This window comes from Oncorhynchus mykiss, chromosome 6 (genome assembly GCF_013265735.2).
Source record: "Oncorhynchus mykiss isolate Arlee chromosome 6, USDA_OmykA_1.1, whole genome shotgun sequence".
In the NCBI taxonomy this organism is placed as follows: Eukaryota; Metazoa; Chordata; class Actinopteri; order Salmoniformes; family Salmonidae; genus Oncorhynchus; species Oncorhynchus mykiss.
The window spans coordinates 20,828,720-20,847,406 of NC_048570.1; the positions used below are offsets into that span (position 1 = coordinate 20,828,720).

General features: G+C 44.1%; 1 protein-coding gene across 1 annotated transcript; it reads left to right on the plus strand.

Annotated features, from left to right (window-relative positions):
• The first annotated feature begins 5,280 nt into the window (after positions 1-5,280).
• On the plus strand, positions 5,281-6,709 carry LOC118964873 (4-hydroxybenzoate polyprenyltransferase, mitochondrial-like). Its single transcript, XM_036980154.1, has 5 exons — positions 5,281-5,318; positions 5,502-5,587; positions 5,899-6,039; positions 6,211-6,379; positions 6,553-6,709. Exons 1-5 carry the CDS (start codon positions 5,281-5,283, stop codon positions 6,707-6,709), a joined length of 591 nt encoding a protein of 196 aa, XP_036836049.1.
• Positions 6,710-18,687: the final 11,978 nt, after the last annotated feature.

Here is an 18,687-nt window from a genome sequence, read left to right on the forward strand (position 1 = left end):
TCTCCGTTCCCTCTCTTTAGTCGAGATGCGGATACCTCCCAGCTGCATAGGCTCAGCACCCGAGCCGGCAGAGGAAGATGGTAGTGATGCGGAGAGGGGGGCAACGGAGAACGCAAGCTCCTTTCCACAAGCTCGGTGACGAAGATCAACCCGTCGCTCAATGCGAATAGCGAGTTCAATCAAGGAATCCACGCTGGAAGGAACCTCCCGGGAGAGAATCTCATCCTTTACCTCTGCGCGGAGACCCTCCAGAAAACGAGCGAGCAAAGCCGGCTCGTTCCAGCCACTGGAGGCAGCAAGAGTGCGAAACTCAATAGAGTAGTCTGTTATGGATCGATTACCTTGACATAGGGAAGACAGGACCCTGGAAGCCTCCTCCCCAAAAACAGATCGATCAAAAACCCGTATCATCTCCTCCTTAAAGTCCTGATACTGGTTAGTACACTCAGCCCTTGCCTCCCAGATTGCCGTGCCCCACTCACGAGCCCGTCCAGTAAGGAGAGATATGACGTAGACGATACGAGCAGTGCTCCTGGAGTAAGTGTTGGGCTGGAGAGAAAACACAATATCACACTGGGTGAGGAACGAGCGGCATTCAGTGGGCTCCCCAGAGTAACACGGCGGGTTATTGATTCTGGGCTCCGGAGATTCGAAAGCCCTGGAAGTGGCCGGTGGATCGAGGCGGAGATGGTGAACCTGTTCTGTGAGGTTGGAGACTTGGGTGGCCAGGGTCTCAACGGCATGTCGAGCAGCAGACAATTCCTGCTCGTGTCTGCCTAGCATTGCTCCCTGGATCTCGACGGCTGAGTGGAGAGGATCCGAAGTCGCTGGGTCCATTCTTGGTCGGATTCTTCTGTCAGGTGCGTGAATGAGGACCCAAAAGCGAATTAACAAAACAGAGTTTCTTTAATGACGAAACACACGTAGGCTCAGATGGACAGGCAGATTCCGACAGGACAGGACAAGGTTAGCTGAACAGGCAGATTCCGACAGGACAGGACAAGGTTGCAGCAAACACGACGATAGTCTGGTTCAGGCATGAGTAACACAAACGAGAATCCGACAAAGACAGAAGCAGAAACAGAGAGAGATATAGGGACCTAATCAGAGGGAAAAAGGGAACAGGTGGGAAAAGGGGTGAACGAGGTAGTTAGAGAAGACAAGGAACAGCTGGGGGAAAGAGGGGAAGAAAAGGTAACCTAATACGACCAGCAGAGGGAGACAGGGTGAAGAACAGGAACAGGACACAACATGACAATACATGACATAAAGAGTCCAAGCCAAATACCAGCCTTCGTAAAGTTGAACATTTACCCTGAGGCCTTTGACTCGACAGCTACAGTACTCACCAGTTTCTCTCCAGAGGTCCACAGGTCATCCCTTTAGACTGTCTGAAGCTAGGTGCCTTACAGCTGTAGACTTATCATGTAGTTATCAACTTAGGATAGTGCCCTAAGCAACACACTACCAAGTAGGAACGCCCTAGATATGACATTAGACAATGCTATGATAGGGTCAATTTACCAAGACCGTGGGCGCATATGGAATACAGTCCCATTAGATGATTAAGGTGTTATAACTATATTTTGTATATCTTTTCTTTATGCTTTTATTCATTTTTTTGTTTCATTGTCTTTGACACTTAGGAAGTGATAGAGCCATAAACAAGTTTCCAATACAACCATCAGTTAGTGCCACAACGCATTTGGGGAAGAAACATAATTATATATTTTGTGAGTGTGTGCATTGTTAACATCTTCCTAAGTTACTGCCCAGATCTACCAGTCTGGATCACCAGACGACGGGTCCGGAACGGTGATCCCCAACCCAGACATCTGCTGCCTATTCTTGTGGTGTACTGCTCCGTTGGAAGAAAGCCCACCAGGGTAAACCACAAGAGGGGGGCCACAACACCCCGGTTTTATGACTAAACAACCAGATCGTAAATAGCTTGCAGAAACTCTGCTTTTGGCTCTACAGTATTGAGAATGGAATGTCTGAGTGTTACACAGAGAGACTGTGTCGCCAAAACTTCAACATCAAAAGATTGGACATTAAATAAACATTCGTTTTAAAAATCAAAATGTTTGGAATGGTTGGTGGGGATCCCAAACAATAATCGTGTCATATAATTTAGTATTTTGTGATGTCATTAAGGATGGTATAACATAATAACTGTAACTCAGATGTTAATTATTTGACTAGGCTACCTGTATTTGACATTGCGTTGCTATTTCGCTGAACATTAGATGGTTTAATTTTATTTTTGGCAGTGAAACGAGGCTACTCAGGCGAGAAATAAACATAGCCCCGTTGGAAAATATAAATGTGCTGTTTGAAAATGTGGATCACATTTTTATTTGGAGTACCCCCGAGGGCTTTGCGCAAACCCCTGGGGTTTCACCTGTCCATGTGATTGTCTCCACCCCCCTTTAGGTGTCGCCCATCTTCCGCATTATCCCCTATGTATTTATACCTGTGTTCTCTGTTTGTCCGGTGCTGAGTTCGTCTTGTTTGTCAAGTCAACCAGCGTTTTGTCTCAGCTCCTGCTTTCCCCAGTCTCACTTTTCTCGCCCTCCTGGTTTTGACCCTTGCCTGTCCGGTCTCTGAGCCCACCTGCCTGACCATTCTGCCTGCCCCTGAGCCTGCCTGCCATCCTGTTCCTTTTCCCCACTACTCTGGATTATCGACCCCTGCCTGCCTTGACCTGTCATTTGCCTGCCCCTGTTGCTGTAATAAAAATTGTTACTTCGACACAGTCTGCATCTGGGTCTTACTTTCAAACCTGATACATATTCATATGAGCATAGCTTCCACATGTATGTACAATAAGTCCACTCTCTTTGTCTCTCCCTCTCTTTCTTTTCTCACCCCCTTTCCATTGTGTAACACGCCGTCATATCGGGTTAGTCCACTAGGGACCTTTCGTTGCATTATGTTAGTAATCAATATAACCTATACCGTGTGTGTGTGTGTAGGTAATCCTGTGTGATTATTTAGTTAGTTAGTAAATAAATAATTAATCCAATTTGTGTACCGCTGATTCATCACTTAGGTTAGGGTTTGTGCAGATTTACGAGGTCAACGACGTTCAGAATGAGACTGATATGAGGAAATTATTCATTGATGACTGGTATGATATCAATATATTCTGATATATTCTTGAGTTATTTTGGGAAATGGCAACTCATTAAACAAACATTAAACTTTCCTAATGAGTTAATTGTTACATTATTAATTTAATTGGGTAATAATTAAACGTAGGAGGTAACTATTTGATGAAATGCAGTCATCACATTAATGATATCACGTCACGCCAAAGGACAAAGATAATCCAATATTTTTGGTAAGAAGGAGCAAGCAGACAATGCCACACTTGCTAAGTGTTTTTTGACATTTGTAATCCACAATGAATGTCCTTTCCTGAATCAATGGCCCTTTTGGGGGCCCTAAGCAAAATTTGGTAGTCCCGTTACTAATTTGCCATAAGGTGGAGAGAAACTTTGTACATTTTAAAGCAAATTTCCTGCAATTCTATACATTTTGCATTGTTTATATGATATATGTGTGAGAGTGACTAATAAAATCAATGGGAGCCCCATGTAGGTCAGGGCCCCTGGGCACATGCCTTGTGTGCATGGTTGGCAGTGGTGTGGTGGGGGCATACCCTGTATCAATTATGTAGTACAATAGAGATATCATGCACAAAGTAGCCTACACTATCTGTGAAATATATTCACGTGAGCCGCACGCAAAGCCTAGTTTCAACAGAATAGCATCTGCAGGCAGCAAAAGCAGGCAGCTCTCAACTGGTTGTCGCATGGAGCAGCTCACAGAACAACATCAGTAGCCAGTAGGGTAGGTAGGAAAGCAACCTTGTCTCAGAGCATTTATGTACAGTGTATTCAGAAAGTATTCAGACCCCTTCCATTTTTCCACATTTTGTAAAAATGTTTTCCTCATGAATCTACACACAATATCCCATAATGACAAAGCGAAAACAGGTTTAAAGAACATTCTGCTAATTTATTACAAATAAAAAACAGATACCTTATAAGTATTCAGACCCTTTACTATGAGACTCTAAATTTAGCTCAGGTCCATCCTGTTTCCATTGATCATCCTTAAGATATTTCTACAACTTAATTGGATTCCACCTGTGGTAAATTCAATTGATTGGACATGATTTGGAAAGGCTAATTAATAGGCTAATTAATAATTGTCTAATTAAGGTCCCACAGTTGACAGTGCATGTCAGGGCAAAAACCAAGCCACGAGGTCGAAGGAATTGTCCGTAGAACTACGAGACAGGATTGTGTAGAGGCACAGATCTGTGGAAGGGTACCAAAACTGCAGCATAAAGGTCTCCAAGGACACAATGGCCTCCATCATTCTTAAATGGAAGAAGTTTAGAACCACATAGACTCTTCCTAGAGCTGGACGCCGGGCCAAACTGAACAATCGGGGGAGAAGGGCCTTGGTCAGGGAGAGGACCAACTCTGACAGAGTTCCAGAGTTTCACTGTGGAGATGGGAGAACCTTCCAGAATAACAACCATCTCTGCAGCACTCCACCAATCAGGCCTTAATGGTAGAGTGGCCCGACGGAAGCTACTCCTCAGTAAAAGGCACATGACAGCCCGCTTGGAGTTTGCCAAAAGGCACCTAAAAGACTCTCAGACCATGAGAAACAATATCCTCTGGTCTGATGAAATCTAGATTGAACTCTTTGGTCTGAATGCCAAACATCACATCTGAAGGAAACCTACCACCATCCCTACGGTGAAGCATGGTGGTAGCATCATGCTGAGGGGATGTTTTTCAGCTGAGACTAATCAGGATAGAGGCAAAGATGAACAGAGCAAAGTACAGAGAGATCCTTGATGAAAAGGTTCACCTTCCAACAGGACAATGACACTAAGCACACAGCCAAGACAACACAGGAGTGGCATCGGGACAAGTCTCTGAATGTCCTTGAGTGGCCCAGCCAGAGCCCGGACTTGAACACGATTGAACATCTCTGGAGAGACCTGAAAATAGCTGCGCAGCAATGCTCCCCATCCAACCTGACAGAGCTTGAGAGGATCTGCAGAGAACAATGGGTGAATCTTCCCAAATACAGATGTGCAAAGCTTGTAGCGTCACACCCAAGAAGACTCGAGGCTGTAATCGCTGCCAAATGTGCTTCAACAAAGTACTGCGCAAAGGGTCTGAATACTTATGTAAATGTGATACTTCCATTTTTTATTATTATTATACATCAGCATGTTAAATGTGCAAAATGGTACTGGGGGCCCTACTTTGCCTCAATTATTACATGTACATTCCCCGTTGAAACTGAAGAACATATTAGAAAGCTGTGAAAGACTTCTCTAGATATACATTTAGGCTAGATTGTGAAAGTGCACATTGTAATCGTGACCGGAGTGTTGTCTTGTCTAAGAGCAGAACACAGCAAATTAAAACCAGTTATGTGATGACATTTAATTTTCCTGTTCACAGCAAAGCCCTTGGAGCTGCTTCCCTATCTCAGGTAGTCACACATCCACTAATGAAGAGCATCACCTACTGGCCACAACTTGTATTGGGTCTGTCTTTGAAAACATTAATCTGCATTGCTTCAATTGTCACAAATACTAACATCCCCTTTGCTATAGAGAGTAAAATAAATGAGTATCCTTGCCTTGTGCGAGCCAGAACTGCTCACAGGAGCAGGGGCCCATTTATAAGTACACCCTCTGGACAGGACGCTCGTCTATCGCAGGGCCTCACCCCCAATCTATTCTCTTAATGCTGAGTGATAGAACTCCAATTTTAAGAGTCTTTGGTATGACTCAGTCAGGGATCGAACTCACAACCTTCCAATCTCAGGGTGGACACTAACCACAAGGCCACTGAGGACTGACCTTCAATTGGGGAGAACTGCTTGGTTGGTCAGCTGTCTTTGGCTCCTGTGACTGGTCGGTGTGCCTACCACTGTATTTCTCAGGAGTGGTGTGGACATCCATTTATGACACCATCTATGCCCATCAGGTATTAGGTGTATACCTGTGCTATGACTGTCATGTTGTGCCTATTTAACATTGCTATTACAAATGTTTGTACTTCCTCAGTTCATGCTGTTCGTTGAAGAATATTCTAGATTGTTCTATGAATGACAACTTTTTATAATGTGTGCATTGCATTCCTTCCTATTGTCGCCGGGACAAAGATGACGATATCAGAGTAGGGGTCAAGTCTATAGCATTGAGGTTCCAGGAGCACACCAACAATTGGCTCAGTGGGTTCATGATGGCCATGATGTTAAGGCTGGTTGTGGCTGGGTTCAACGCAGAACAGACCCTGCCTTACTATGCAACATTGTGGCTATTCACCTCACATTTCAGGTGGGGGTATATTTGATATGTTATGTGCAAACATTTCAGTTTTTGGCCATGGTTATGTTGACATTTTACAAAGAACCCTCAACTGAAATCAATCCACAATACCCGTTAGAGACAATACATCCCAACAATTATTTTCATTTTATGTGACTAATTGTGATGCTTTTCTTTTTAATTGGGTATATTTACACATTGGACATCAACAAACCAGAGGACTGCTGGAAGAAATGTATTTCAATCAGAACCCTTGGACTATTCTTGTTCTTGGGAATAGTCTGTGGAAATGTGTGGAAAGAAAGAAGATACACTTTATTTCCAAGAGTTTGATACCACTCCATTCACTCCATTCCAGCCATTATTATGAGCCGTCCTCCCCTAACCAGTTTCCTGTGAGTAATACACCACCCATTATTTTGTAAGTCTTTATTGTATTAGGCGTTGTCTCTCAATAAAGCTCATATTGGGCAATACTTTTTGTGGCTTTAAGATCCCTGGCTTCTAGGAAAATCAAGGTCAAGAACAACCAATCAACCCTATAATCCTTTTTTCACACATTTGTTGTGCTACAGCCTGAACTTAAAATGGGATTTTGTGTCACAGATCTACACACAATACCCCATAATGTCAAACTAAAATGTTGTTGTGAGTATTTTTTTACACATTTATTAAAAATGAAAAGCTGGGAAGTATTCAGTCAGTAAGTTTTCAACCCATTTATTATGGCAAGCCTAAATAAGTACAGGAGGAAACATTTGCTTAACAAGTTACATAATATGTTGCATGGACTCGCTCTGTGTGCAACAATAGTGGTTAACATGATTTTTGAATGACTGCCAAATCTCTGTACCTCACATATACAATTATCTGTAAGATCCCTCAGTTAATAAGCTAATTTCAAGCACAGATTCAACCACAAAGACAGAGGAAGTTTTCCAATGCCTTTCAAATAAGGGCATGTACTGGTAGATGGGTGAAAATAAAAAGCAGACACTGAATATCCATTTGAGCATGGTGAAATTATCATTTACGCTTTGGATGGTGTATCTGCAAAGATACAGGTGTCTTTCCTAACTCAGTTTTCAGAGGGGAAGGAAACCGCTCAGGGATTTCACCATGAGGCCAATGATGATTTCAAAACAGTTTAATGGATGCGATAGGAGATAACTGAGGATGGATCAAATACATTGTAGTTACGCCACAATACTAACCTAAATGACGAAGTGAAAAGAAGGAAGCCTGTACATAATACAAATATTTCAAAACATGCATCATGTTTGTAAAAAGGCATTAAAGCAACACTGCAAAAAATGTGGCAAAGAAATGATTTAACTTTTTATCCAGAATACAAAGCGTTATGTTTGTGGCAAATCACAAAACATATCCCTGAGTACAACTCTTCATATTTTCAAGCATGTTGTTGGCTGTATAATGCTATGGGTATGCTTGCCATCGGCAAGGACTACAAAGTTATTTCGGATTAAAAATACACATAATAGAGCTAACCACAGGTTCTGTGTCTAGATCGGCATAGGCTAAGATGCAATAGATAGTATAGAATACAGTATATACATATGAGATGAGTAATGCAAGATATGTAAACATTATTAAAGTGACATTATTAAAGTATGATCTGAAGTATGATAACAACTGCTCCAAAATAATCTATGTTTGCACTCTGCCAGAGCACAACACCTCAACACCTTCTGACAATGTGAGTATTTACCCAAACCAGATAGGTGCACACCAATATCCTCCTAATATATGTGGGCTTTGGCTTTAACTACTTGTGCAGTGCCTTCGGAAAGTATTCAGACCCCTTGACTTTCCACAGCCTTATTCTAAAATTGATTAAATCGTTTTCCCCCTCATCAATCTACACACAATACCCCATAATGACAAAGCAAAATCAGATTCTATTTTTTTAGCTAATTTATAGAAAATAAACTGAAATATCACATTTACATAAGTTCTCAGACCCTTTACTTAGTACTTTGTTGAAGCACCTTTGGCAGCGATTACAGCACTGAGTCTTTTTGGGTATGACGCTACAAGCTTGGCACAACTGTATTTGGGGAGTTTCTCCCATTCCTCTCTGCAGAGCCTCTCAAGCTCTGTCAGGTTGGATGGGGAGCATTGCTGTACAGCTATTTTCAGATCTCTCCAGAGATGTTCGATCGTGTTCAAGTCTGGGCTCTGGCTGGGCCACTCAAGGACATTCAGAGACTTGTCCCGAAGCCACTCCTACGTTGTCTTGGCTGTATGCTTACGGTCGTTGTCCTGTTGGAAACTGAACCTTCGCCCCAGTCTGAGGTCCTGAGTGCTCTGGAGCAGGTTTTCATCTAGGATCTCTCTGTACTTTGCTCTGTTCATCTTTTCCTTGATCCTGACTAGTCTCCCAGTCCCTGCCACTGAAAAACATCACCACAGCATGATGCTGCCACTACCATGCTTCACCGTAAGGATGGTGCCAGGTTTCCTCCAGACATGACGCTTGGCATTCAGGCCAAAGAGTTCAATCTAGGTTTCATCAGACCAGAGAATCTTGTTTCTCATGGTCTGAGATTCTTTAGGTGCCTTTTGGCAAACTATCATGTGCCTTTTACTGAGGAGTGGCTTCCGTCTGGTCACTCTACCATAAAGGCCTGATTGGTGGAGTGCTGCAGAGATGGTTGTCTTTCTGGAAGGTTCTCCTATCTCCATAGAGGAACTAGAACTAGTGACCATCGGGTTCTTGGTCTCCTCCCTGACCAAGACCCTTCTCCCCCGATTGCTCAGTTTGGCCGGGGCGACCAGCTCTAGGAAATGTCTTGGTGGTTCTAAACGTCTTCCATTTAAGAATGATGGAGGCCACTGTGTTCTTGGAGACCTTCAATGCTGCAGAAATGTATTGGTAGCCTTCCCCAGATCTGTGCCTTAACACAATCCTGTCTCTGCAATCTACGGTCAATTCCTTTGACCCCATGACTTGGTTTTTGACATGCACTGTCAACTGTGGGACATTATTTAGACAGGCGTGTGACTTTCCAAATCATGTCCAATCAATTGAATTTATCACAGGTGGACTCCAATTAAGTTGTAGAAACATCTCAAGGATGATCAATGGAAACAGGATGCACCTGAGCTCAATTTTGAGTCTCATAGCAAAGGGTCTGAACACTTATGTAAATAAGTATTTATTTTTAATTAATGTGAAAACATTTCTAACAACCTGTTTTTGCTTTGTTAGTATGGGGTATTGTGTGTAGATTGCTAAGGATTTTCAATTTTTAAAACCCATGTTAGAATAAGGCTGTAACGTACACAAAATAGAAAAAGTCAAGTGGTCTGAATACTTTCCAGAGGCACTGTATAACTGGTAGTCTGCTCTCACAGCTGCAGTCCAGACAAGAATCCCCACAAACTGACCGATATGTAAGCCATGCCACCAGGTTGAAAACCCAAATGTCATTACCAGCAGAGCAGTTTTTCTTCTTTGCAAAACCAGCCTACGTAGCGATGTAGCTGTTGTACCATTCCACCGACAGGCAAATTCAGACACCTGGAAGGACATCTCTGTGGTCCAGAGATCTCCGTCAGACAGGCCCCTCCAGTTTGTGCCGTCCTTCCTGGCCATCTGTAACGGTTCTCCTCTTCATCTGAGGAGGAGTATGAAATATCGGACCAATACGCAGCATGGTAAGTGTTTGTCATATTTATTACACTGAACACAGAAAACAAACGAACAAGAGAATAAAGGAAAACCGAAAAAGTCCCGTATGGTGAAAACACTGAAACGGAAAATAGCCACCTACAAACAAAAGTGGGAAAACAGGCTACCTAAGTATGGTTCTCAATCAGAGACAACGATTGACAGCTGCCTCTGATTGGGAACCATACCAGGCCAAACACATAGAAATATAAACACAGAACAAAACATAGAATGCCCACCCCAACTCACACCCTGACCAACCTAAAATAGAGACATAAAAAAAGGAACTAAGGTGACACCATCCTCCTGAACCCAAGCCCAGCAGCATTATTCAGACTGATCCTCCAGTGGGAGTAATATCTGACCCTCAACACCACAGCACCTTAAATTAAATCTTGAGGAAAAAAGCCAACTTGGCACCTTCATTCATTGAATCAGATGGCTCATTCATCAAAAAGCCCACTGATAATGCAAACTACTTGAATTACTTTTTCATTGGCAAGATAAGCAAACTTATGGATGACATGCCAGCAACAAACGCTGACACTACACATCCAAGTATATTGGACCAAATTATGAAAGACAAGAATTGTACTTTTGAATTCCGTAAATTCAGTGGGGAGGAGGTGAAACAATTATTATTGTCTATCAACAATGACAAGCCACCAGGGTCTGACAATCTGGATGGAAAATGACTGAGGATAATAGCAGACGATATTTCCACTCCTATTAGCCACATCTTCAATTTAAGCCTACTAGAAAGTGTGTGCCCTCAGGCTTGGAGGGAAGCTAAAGTCATTCCGCTACCTAAGAATAGTAAAGCCCCCTTTACTGGCTCAAATAGCTGACCAATCAGCCTGTTATCAACCCTTAGTAAACTTCTGGAAAAAAATTGTGTTTTACCAGATACAATACTGTTTCACAGTAAACAAATTGACAACAGAATTTCAGCATGCTTATAGGGAAGGACACTCAACAAGCACAGCACTTACAAAAGTGACTGATGATTGGCTGAGAGAAGTTGATGATAAAATGATTGTGAGGGATGTCTTGTTAGACTTCAGTGCAGCTTTTGACATTATCGATCATAGTTTGCTGCTGGAAAAACATATGTGTTAAGGCTTTACACCCCCTGCTATAATGTGAATAAAGAGTTACTTGTCTAACAGAATTCAGAGGGTGTTCTTTAATGGAAGCCTCTCAAATATAATCCAGTTAGAATCAGGAATTCCCCAGGGTAGCTGTTTAGGCCCCTTGCTTTTTTCAATTTTTACTAACTAACTTTGAGTAAAGCCAGAGTGTCTATGTATGTGAATGACTCAACACTATACACATCAGCTACTACAGAAACTGAAATGACTGTAACACTCAACAAAGAGCTGCAGTTTCAGAGTGGGTGGCAAGGAATAAGTTAGCCCTAAATATTTCAAAAACTAAAAGCATTGTATTTGGAACAAAACACTCACTACACCCTAAATCTCAATTAAATCTTGTAATAAATAATGTGGAAATTGAGAAAGTTGAGATTACTAAACTGCTTGGAGTAACCCTAGATTGTAAACTGTCATGGTCAAAACATATTGATGCAGTAGTAGCTAAGATGGGGAGAAGTCTGTCTATAATAAAGCGATGCTCTGCCTTCTTAACTACACTATCAACAAGGCAGGTCCTACAGGCCCTAGTTTTGTCGCACCTTGACTACTGTTCAGTCGTGTGGTCAGGTGCCACAAAAAAGGATTTGGAAAAATTGCAATTGGCTCAGAACAGAGCAGCACAGCTGGTCCTTGGGTGTACAGAGAGAGCTAATATTAATAATATGCATGTCAATCTCTCCTGGCTGAAAGTGGAGGAGAGACTGACTTCATCACTACTTTTATTTATGAGAGGTATTGACATGTTGAATGCACTGAGCTGTCTGTCTAAACTGCTGGCACACAGCTCAGACACCTATGCATACCCCACAAGACATGCCACAAGAGATCTCTTCACAGTCAACAAGTCCAGAAGAGACTACGGGAGGCACGCAGTACTACATAGAGCCATGACTACATGGAACACTATTCCACATCAAGTAACAAACACACACACACACGATAACATACACACTATACATACACATGGATTTAGTACTGTAGATATATGTCACTGGGCATATTTGTCACAGGCTCGTATCACTGGGCAGCTTGAGGCTGTGCTTCCCATCCTTGCTCTTCCTCCAAACACGGCAAGTGGAGTTTTGACCAAAAAGCTCTATTTTTGTCTCATCAGACCACATGACCTTCTCCCATTCCTCCTCTGGATCATCCAGATGGTCATTGGCAAACTTCAGACGGGCCTGGACATGCGCTGGCTTGAGCAGGGGGACCTTGCGTGCGCTGCAGGATTTTAATGCATGACGGCGTAATGGTTTTCTTTGAGACTGTCGTCCCAGCTCTCTTCAGGTCATTGATCAGGTCCTGCCGTGTAGTTCTGGGCTGATCCCTCACCTTCCTCGTGATCATTGATGCCCCACGAGGTGAGATCTTGCATGGAGCCCCAGACCGAGGGAGATTGACCGTCATCTTGAACTTCTTCCATTTTCTAATAATTGCACCAACAGTTGTTGCCTTCTCACCAAGCTGCTTGCCTATTGTCCTGTAGCCCATCCCAGCCTTGTGCAGGTCTACAATTTTATCCCTGATGTCCTTACACAGCTCTCTGGTCTTGGCCATTGTGGAGAGGTTGGAGTCTGTTTGATTGAGTGTGTGGACAGGTGTCTTTTATACAGGTAACGAGTTCAAACAGGTGCAGTTAATACAGGTAATGAGTGGAGAACAGGAGGGCTTCTTAATTAAAGAAAAACTAACAGGTCTTCGAGAGCCGGAATTCTTACTGGTTGGTAGGTGATCAAATAGTTATGTCATGCAATAACATGCAAATTAATTACTTAAAGATCATACAATGTGATTTTCTGGATTTTTGTTTTAGATTCAGTTTCTCACAGTTGAAGTGTACCTATGATAAAAATGACAGACCTCTGCATGCTTTGTAAGTCGGAAAACCTGCAAAATCGGCAGTGTATCAAATACTTGTTCTCCCCACTGTATATACACCTGTTCTGAACGGCCCCAGAGTCTGCAACATCACTAAGCAAGGGGCACCATCAAGCAAGCTGCACCATGTAGACCAAGGAGCTCTCAAACAGGTCAGGGACAAAGTTGTGGAGAATTACAGATCAGGGTTGGGTTATAAAAAAATATCTGAAACTTTGAACATCCCACAGAGTACCATTAAATCCATTATTAAAAATTGTAAGAATATGGCACCACAAACCAAACCTGCCACGAGAGAGCCGCCCACCAAAACTCACAGACCAGGCAAGGAGGACATTAATCAGAGGCAACAAAGAGACCAAAGATAACCTTGAAGGAGCTGCAAAGCTCCACAGTGGAGATTGGAGTATCTGTCCATAGGACCACTTTAATCCGTACGCTCCACAGAGCTGGGCTTTACGGAAGAGAGGCCAGAAAAAAAGCCATTGCTTCAAGAAAAAAATAGGCAAACACGTTTGGTGTTCGCCAAGAGTCATGTGGGAGACTACCAAAACATATGGAAGAAGGTACTCTGGTCCGATGAGACAAAAATGTAGCTTTTTGGCCATCAAGGAAAACGCTGTCTGGCGCAAACCCAACACCTCTCATCACCCCCAGAACATCATGTTTTTCATCGGCAGGGACTGGGAAACTGGTCAGAATTGAAGGAATGATGGACGTCGCTAAATACAGGGAAATTCTTGAGGGAAACCTGTTTCAGCCTTCCAGAGATTTGAGACTGGGACGGAGGTTCAACTTCCAGCAGGACAATGACCCTAAGCATACTGCTAAAGCAACACTCGAGTGGTTTAAGGGGAAACATTTAAATGTCTTGGAATGGCCTAGTCAAAACCCAGACCTCAATCCAATTGAGAATCTGTGGTATGACTTAAAGATGGCTGTACACCAGCGGAACCCATTCAACTTGAAGGAGCTGGAGCAGTTCTGCCTTGAAGAATGGACAAAAATCCCAGTGGCTAGATGTGCCAAGCTTATAGAGACATACCTCAAGAGACTTGCAGCTGTAATTGCTACAAAAGGTGGCTCTACAAAGTATTGACTTTGGGGGGGTGAAAACTTGAGCGTGCATAACTATTCTGTTTTTTTGTCTTATTTCGTGTTTGTTCAAAACAACAAAACATATTTTGCATCTTCAAAGTGGTAGGCATGTTGTGTAAATCAAATGACAGAAACCCCCCCAAAATCAATTTTAATTACAGGTTGTAAGGCAACAAAATAGGAAAAATGCCAAAGGGGGTGAATACTTTTGAGGGACCATATATATGGTTTCTTGGGTTGACTGTCTCTTGATGGACATTCTACCTGTGTCTGGCATGAAAATAATTATCATTGTTTACTGATAAGCAAGCAGTATATTTGAGCCAAGGGCACCTGAGTGGCAGAGCGGTCTAAGGCACTGCATCTCAGTGCAAGAGGTGTCACTACAGTCCTTGGTTAAAATCCAGGCTGTATTAGGCCAGCATCCCGGAGTCGCCTCTTCACTGTTGACATTGAGACTCATGTTTTGCGGGTACTATTTAATGAAGCTGCTAGTTGAGGACTTGTGAGGAATCTGTTTCTCTAGCTTGACATTCTAATGTACTTGTACCTCTTGCTCAGTTGTGCACCGGGGCCTCCCACTCCTCTTTCTATTCTGGTTAAAGACAGTTTGCGCTGTTCTGTGAAGGGAGTAGTACACACCTTTGTTCGAGATCTTCAGTTTTCTTGGCAATTTCTTGCATGGAATAGCCTTAATTTCTCAGAACAAGAATAGACTGACAAGTTTCAGGAGAAAGTGATTTTTGTTTTTGGCCATTTTGAACCTGTAATCGAATCCACAAATGCTGATGCTCCAGATACTCAACTAGTCTAGAGAAGCCCAGTTTTATTGCTTCTTTAAATCAGAACAACAGTTTTCAGCTGTGCTAACATAATAGCAAAAGGGTTTTCTGATGATCAATTAGCCTTTTAAAATTATAAACTTTGATTAGCTAACACAACGTGCCATTGGAATACAGGAGTGATGGTTGCTGATAATGGGCCTCTGTACGCCTATGTAGACATTCCATAAAAAAATCTGCCGTTTCCAGCTACAATAGTCATTCACAACATTAACAATGTCTACACTGTATTTCTGATCAATTTGATGTTTGATATTTGATGTTATTTTAATGGACAGAAAAATAGCTTTTCTTTCAAAAACAAGGACATTTCTAAGTGACCCCAAACTTTTTAATGGTACTGTATATTTCTAGGCTATTTATATTGAAAATTGGTATAAACTGTATGCATAATTATATGATAATATTTTAGGCTGACTATAATTCCCTTACATAATTTCTGATACATCACATGCCATGCTTTTATTTCCCTGCATATGTACAAGCAGGAAATGCATCCTCTATGGCTCTAATGCCATTGATTCCAATTAGACTGGTTTTGGATTTCTCCCTGAGATTTTCACCCCATTCGGGAACTTTGAGGGTTGATGATATAACCCCTCTAGTAATTTAATATAATAATTGTATAATATGTTGCAAACAGCCTCCATTCTCAGTTAATCTTTGCTCAAAGTATTTTATAATTGTTTAATTCAGAAACATTATTGCAAAGATGTCAACAATACTGAATATGGTCCAGATTGCCAAAAAGGTAGTAAGAGTGTTACGGTGAGTGAATGAGGACCCAAAAGCGAACTAACTTAAACAGAGCTTCTTTAATAACCAAACATAGGTAGGCTCAGATAGACCGGCAGATTCCGACAGGACAGGACAAGGTTACAGCAAACATGACGATAGTCTGGCTCAGGCATGAAACACAACAAACAAGAATCCGACAAGGACAGGAACAAAAACAGAGAGAGATATAGGGGACTAATCAGAGGGAAAAGGGGAACAGGTGGGAGAAGGGGTGACGAGGTAGTCAAGAGGAGACAACGAACAGCTGGGGGAAAGCGGGGGAGAAAAGGTAACCTAATACGACCAGCAGAGGGAGACAGGGTGAAAGGAAAGGACAGAAAGACACAACATGACAATACATGACAGTACCCCCCCACTCACCGAGCGCCTCCTGGCGCACTCGAGGAGGAAACCTGGCGGCAACGGAGGAAATCCTTGATCAGCGCACGGTCCAGCACGTCCCGAGAGGGAACCCAACTCCTCTCCTCAGGACCGTACCCCTCCCAATCAACGAGGTACTGGTGACCACGGCCCCGAGGACGCATGTCCAAGATCCTGCGGACCCTGTAGATGGGTGCGCCCTCGACAAGGATGGGGGGGGGGGGGGGGAAGACGAGCGGGGGCGCGAAGAACGGGCTTAATACAGGAGACATGGAAGACCGGGTGGACGCGACGAAGGTATCGCGGAAGAAGAAGTCGAACTGCGACAGGATTAATGACCCGAGAAATACGGAACGGACCAATGAACCGCGGGGTCAACTTGCGAGAAGCCGTCTTAAGGGGAAGGTTCTGAGTGGAGAGCCAAACTCTCTGACCGCGACAATATCTAGGACTCTTAGTTCTACGCTTATTAGCAGCCCTCACAGTCTGCGTCCTATAACGGCAAAGTGCAGACCTGACCCTCTTCCAGGTGCGCTCGCAACGTTGGACAAAAGCCTGAGCGGAGGGGACGCTGGACTCGGCGAACTGAGATGAGAACAGCGGAGGCTGGTACCCGAGGCTACTCTGAAAAGGAGATAGCCCGGTCGCAGACGAAGGAAGCGAGTTGTGGGCGTATTCTGCCCAGGGGAGCTGTTCTGACCAAGACGCAGGGTTGCGAAAAGAAAGACTGCGTAAGATGCGACCAATAGTCTGATTGGCCCGTTCTGCTTGACCGTTAGACTGGGGGTGAAAGCCGGAAGAGAGACTGACGGAAGCCCCAATCAAACGGCAAAACTCCCTCCAAAATTGAGACGTGAATTGCGGACCTCTGTCCGAAACGACGTCTGACGGAAGGCCATGAATTCTGAAAACATTCTCGATGATGATTTGTGCCGTCTCTTTAGCAGAAGGAAGCTTAGCAAGGGGAATGAAATGAGCCGCCTTAGAGAACCTATCGACAACCGTAAGAATAACAGTCTTCCCCGCTGACGAAGGCAGTCCGGTGACAAAATCTAAGGCGATGTGAGACCACGGTCGAGAGGGAATGGGAAGCGGCCTGAGACGGCCGGCAGGAGGGGAGTTACCGGACTTAGTCTGCGCGCAGACCGAACAAGCAGCCACGAAACGACGCGTGTCATGCTCCCGGGTGGGCCACCAAAAACGCTGGCGAATGGAAGCAAGCGTACCCCGAACGCCAGGGTGGCCGGCTAACTTGGCAGAGTGAGCCCACTGAAGAACGGCCAGACGAGTAGGAACGGGAACGAAAAGAAGGTTCCTAGGACAAGCGCGCGGCGACGGAGTGTGAGTGAGCGCTTGCTTTACCTGCCTCTCAATTCCCCAGACAGTCAACCCGACAACACGCCCCTCAGGGAGAATCCCCTCGGGGTCAGTGGAGGCTACTGAAGAACTGAAGAGACGAGATAAAGCATCAGGCTTGGTGTTCTTAGAGCCCGGACGATAAGAAATCACGAACTCGAAACGAGCGAAAAACAGCGCCCAACGCGCCTGACGCGCATTAAGTCGTTTGGCAGAACGGATGTACTCAAGGTTCCTATGGTCAGTCCAAACGACAAAAGGAACGGTCGCCCCCTCCAACCACTGTCGCCATTCGCCTAGGGCTAACCGGATGGCGAGCAGTTCACGGTTTCCCACATCATAGTTACGTTCCGACGGCGACAGGCGATGAGAAAAATACGCGCATGGGTGGACCTTGTCGTCAGAGAGGGAGCGCTGAGAAAGAATGGCTCCCACGCCCACCTCTGACGCGTCAACCTCGACAACGAACTGTCTAGAGACGTCAGGTGTAACAAGGATAGGAGCGGATGTAAAACGATTCTTGAGGAGATCAAAAGCTCCCTGGGCGGAAACGGACCACTTAAAGCACGTCTTGACAGAAGTAAGGGCTGTGAGAGGAGCTGCCACCTGACCGAAATTACGGATGAAACGACGATAGAAGTTCGCGAAGCCGAGAAAGCGCTGCAGCTCGACGCGTGACTTAGGGGCGGGCCAATCAATGACAGCTTGGACCTTAGCGGGATCCATCTTAATGCCTTCAGCGGAAATAACAGAACCGAGAAATGTGACGGAGGAGGCATGAAAAGTGCACTTCTCAGCCTTCACAAAAAGACAATTCTCTAAAAGGCGCTGGAGGACACGTCGAACGTGCTGAAGATGAATCTGGAGTGACGGTGAAAAAATCAGGATATCGTCAAGGTAAACGAAAACAAAGATGTTCAGCATGTCTCTCAGGACATCATTGACTAATGCCTGAAAGACAGCTGGAGCGTTAGCGAGGCCGAAAGGAAGAACCCGGTATTCAAAGTGCCCTAACGGAGTGTTAAACGCCGTCTTCCACTCGTCCCCCTCCCTGATGCGCACGAGATGGTAAGCGTTACGAAGGTCCAACTTAGTGAAAAACCTGGCTCCCTGCAGGATCTCGAAGGCTGA

What these genes read in the sequence shown, in the direction of transcription:
- LOC118964873 (XM_036980154.1), top strand. Translation starts at nt 5,281, where the DNA reads ATGGTACTGGGGGCCCTACTTTGCCTCAATTATTACAT. An exon ending in CTTTGCCTCAATTATTACAT is followed by an intron (nt 5,319 to 5,501) that starts GTACATTCCCCG and finishes TCCTGTTCACAG; the next exon opens with CAAAGCCCTTGGAGCTGCTT. An exon ending in CTATGCCCATCAGGTATTAG is followed by an intron (nt 6,040 to 6,210) that starts GTGTATACCTGT and finishes GCCGGGACAAAG; the next exon opens with ATGACGATATCAGAGTAGGG.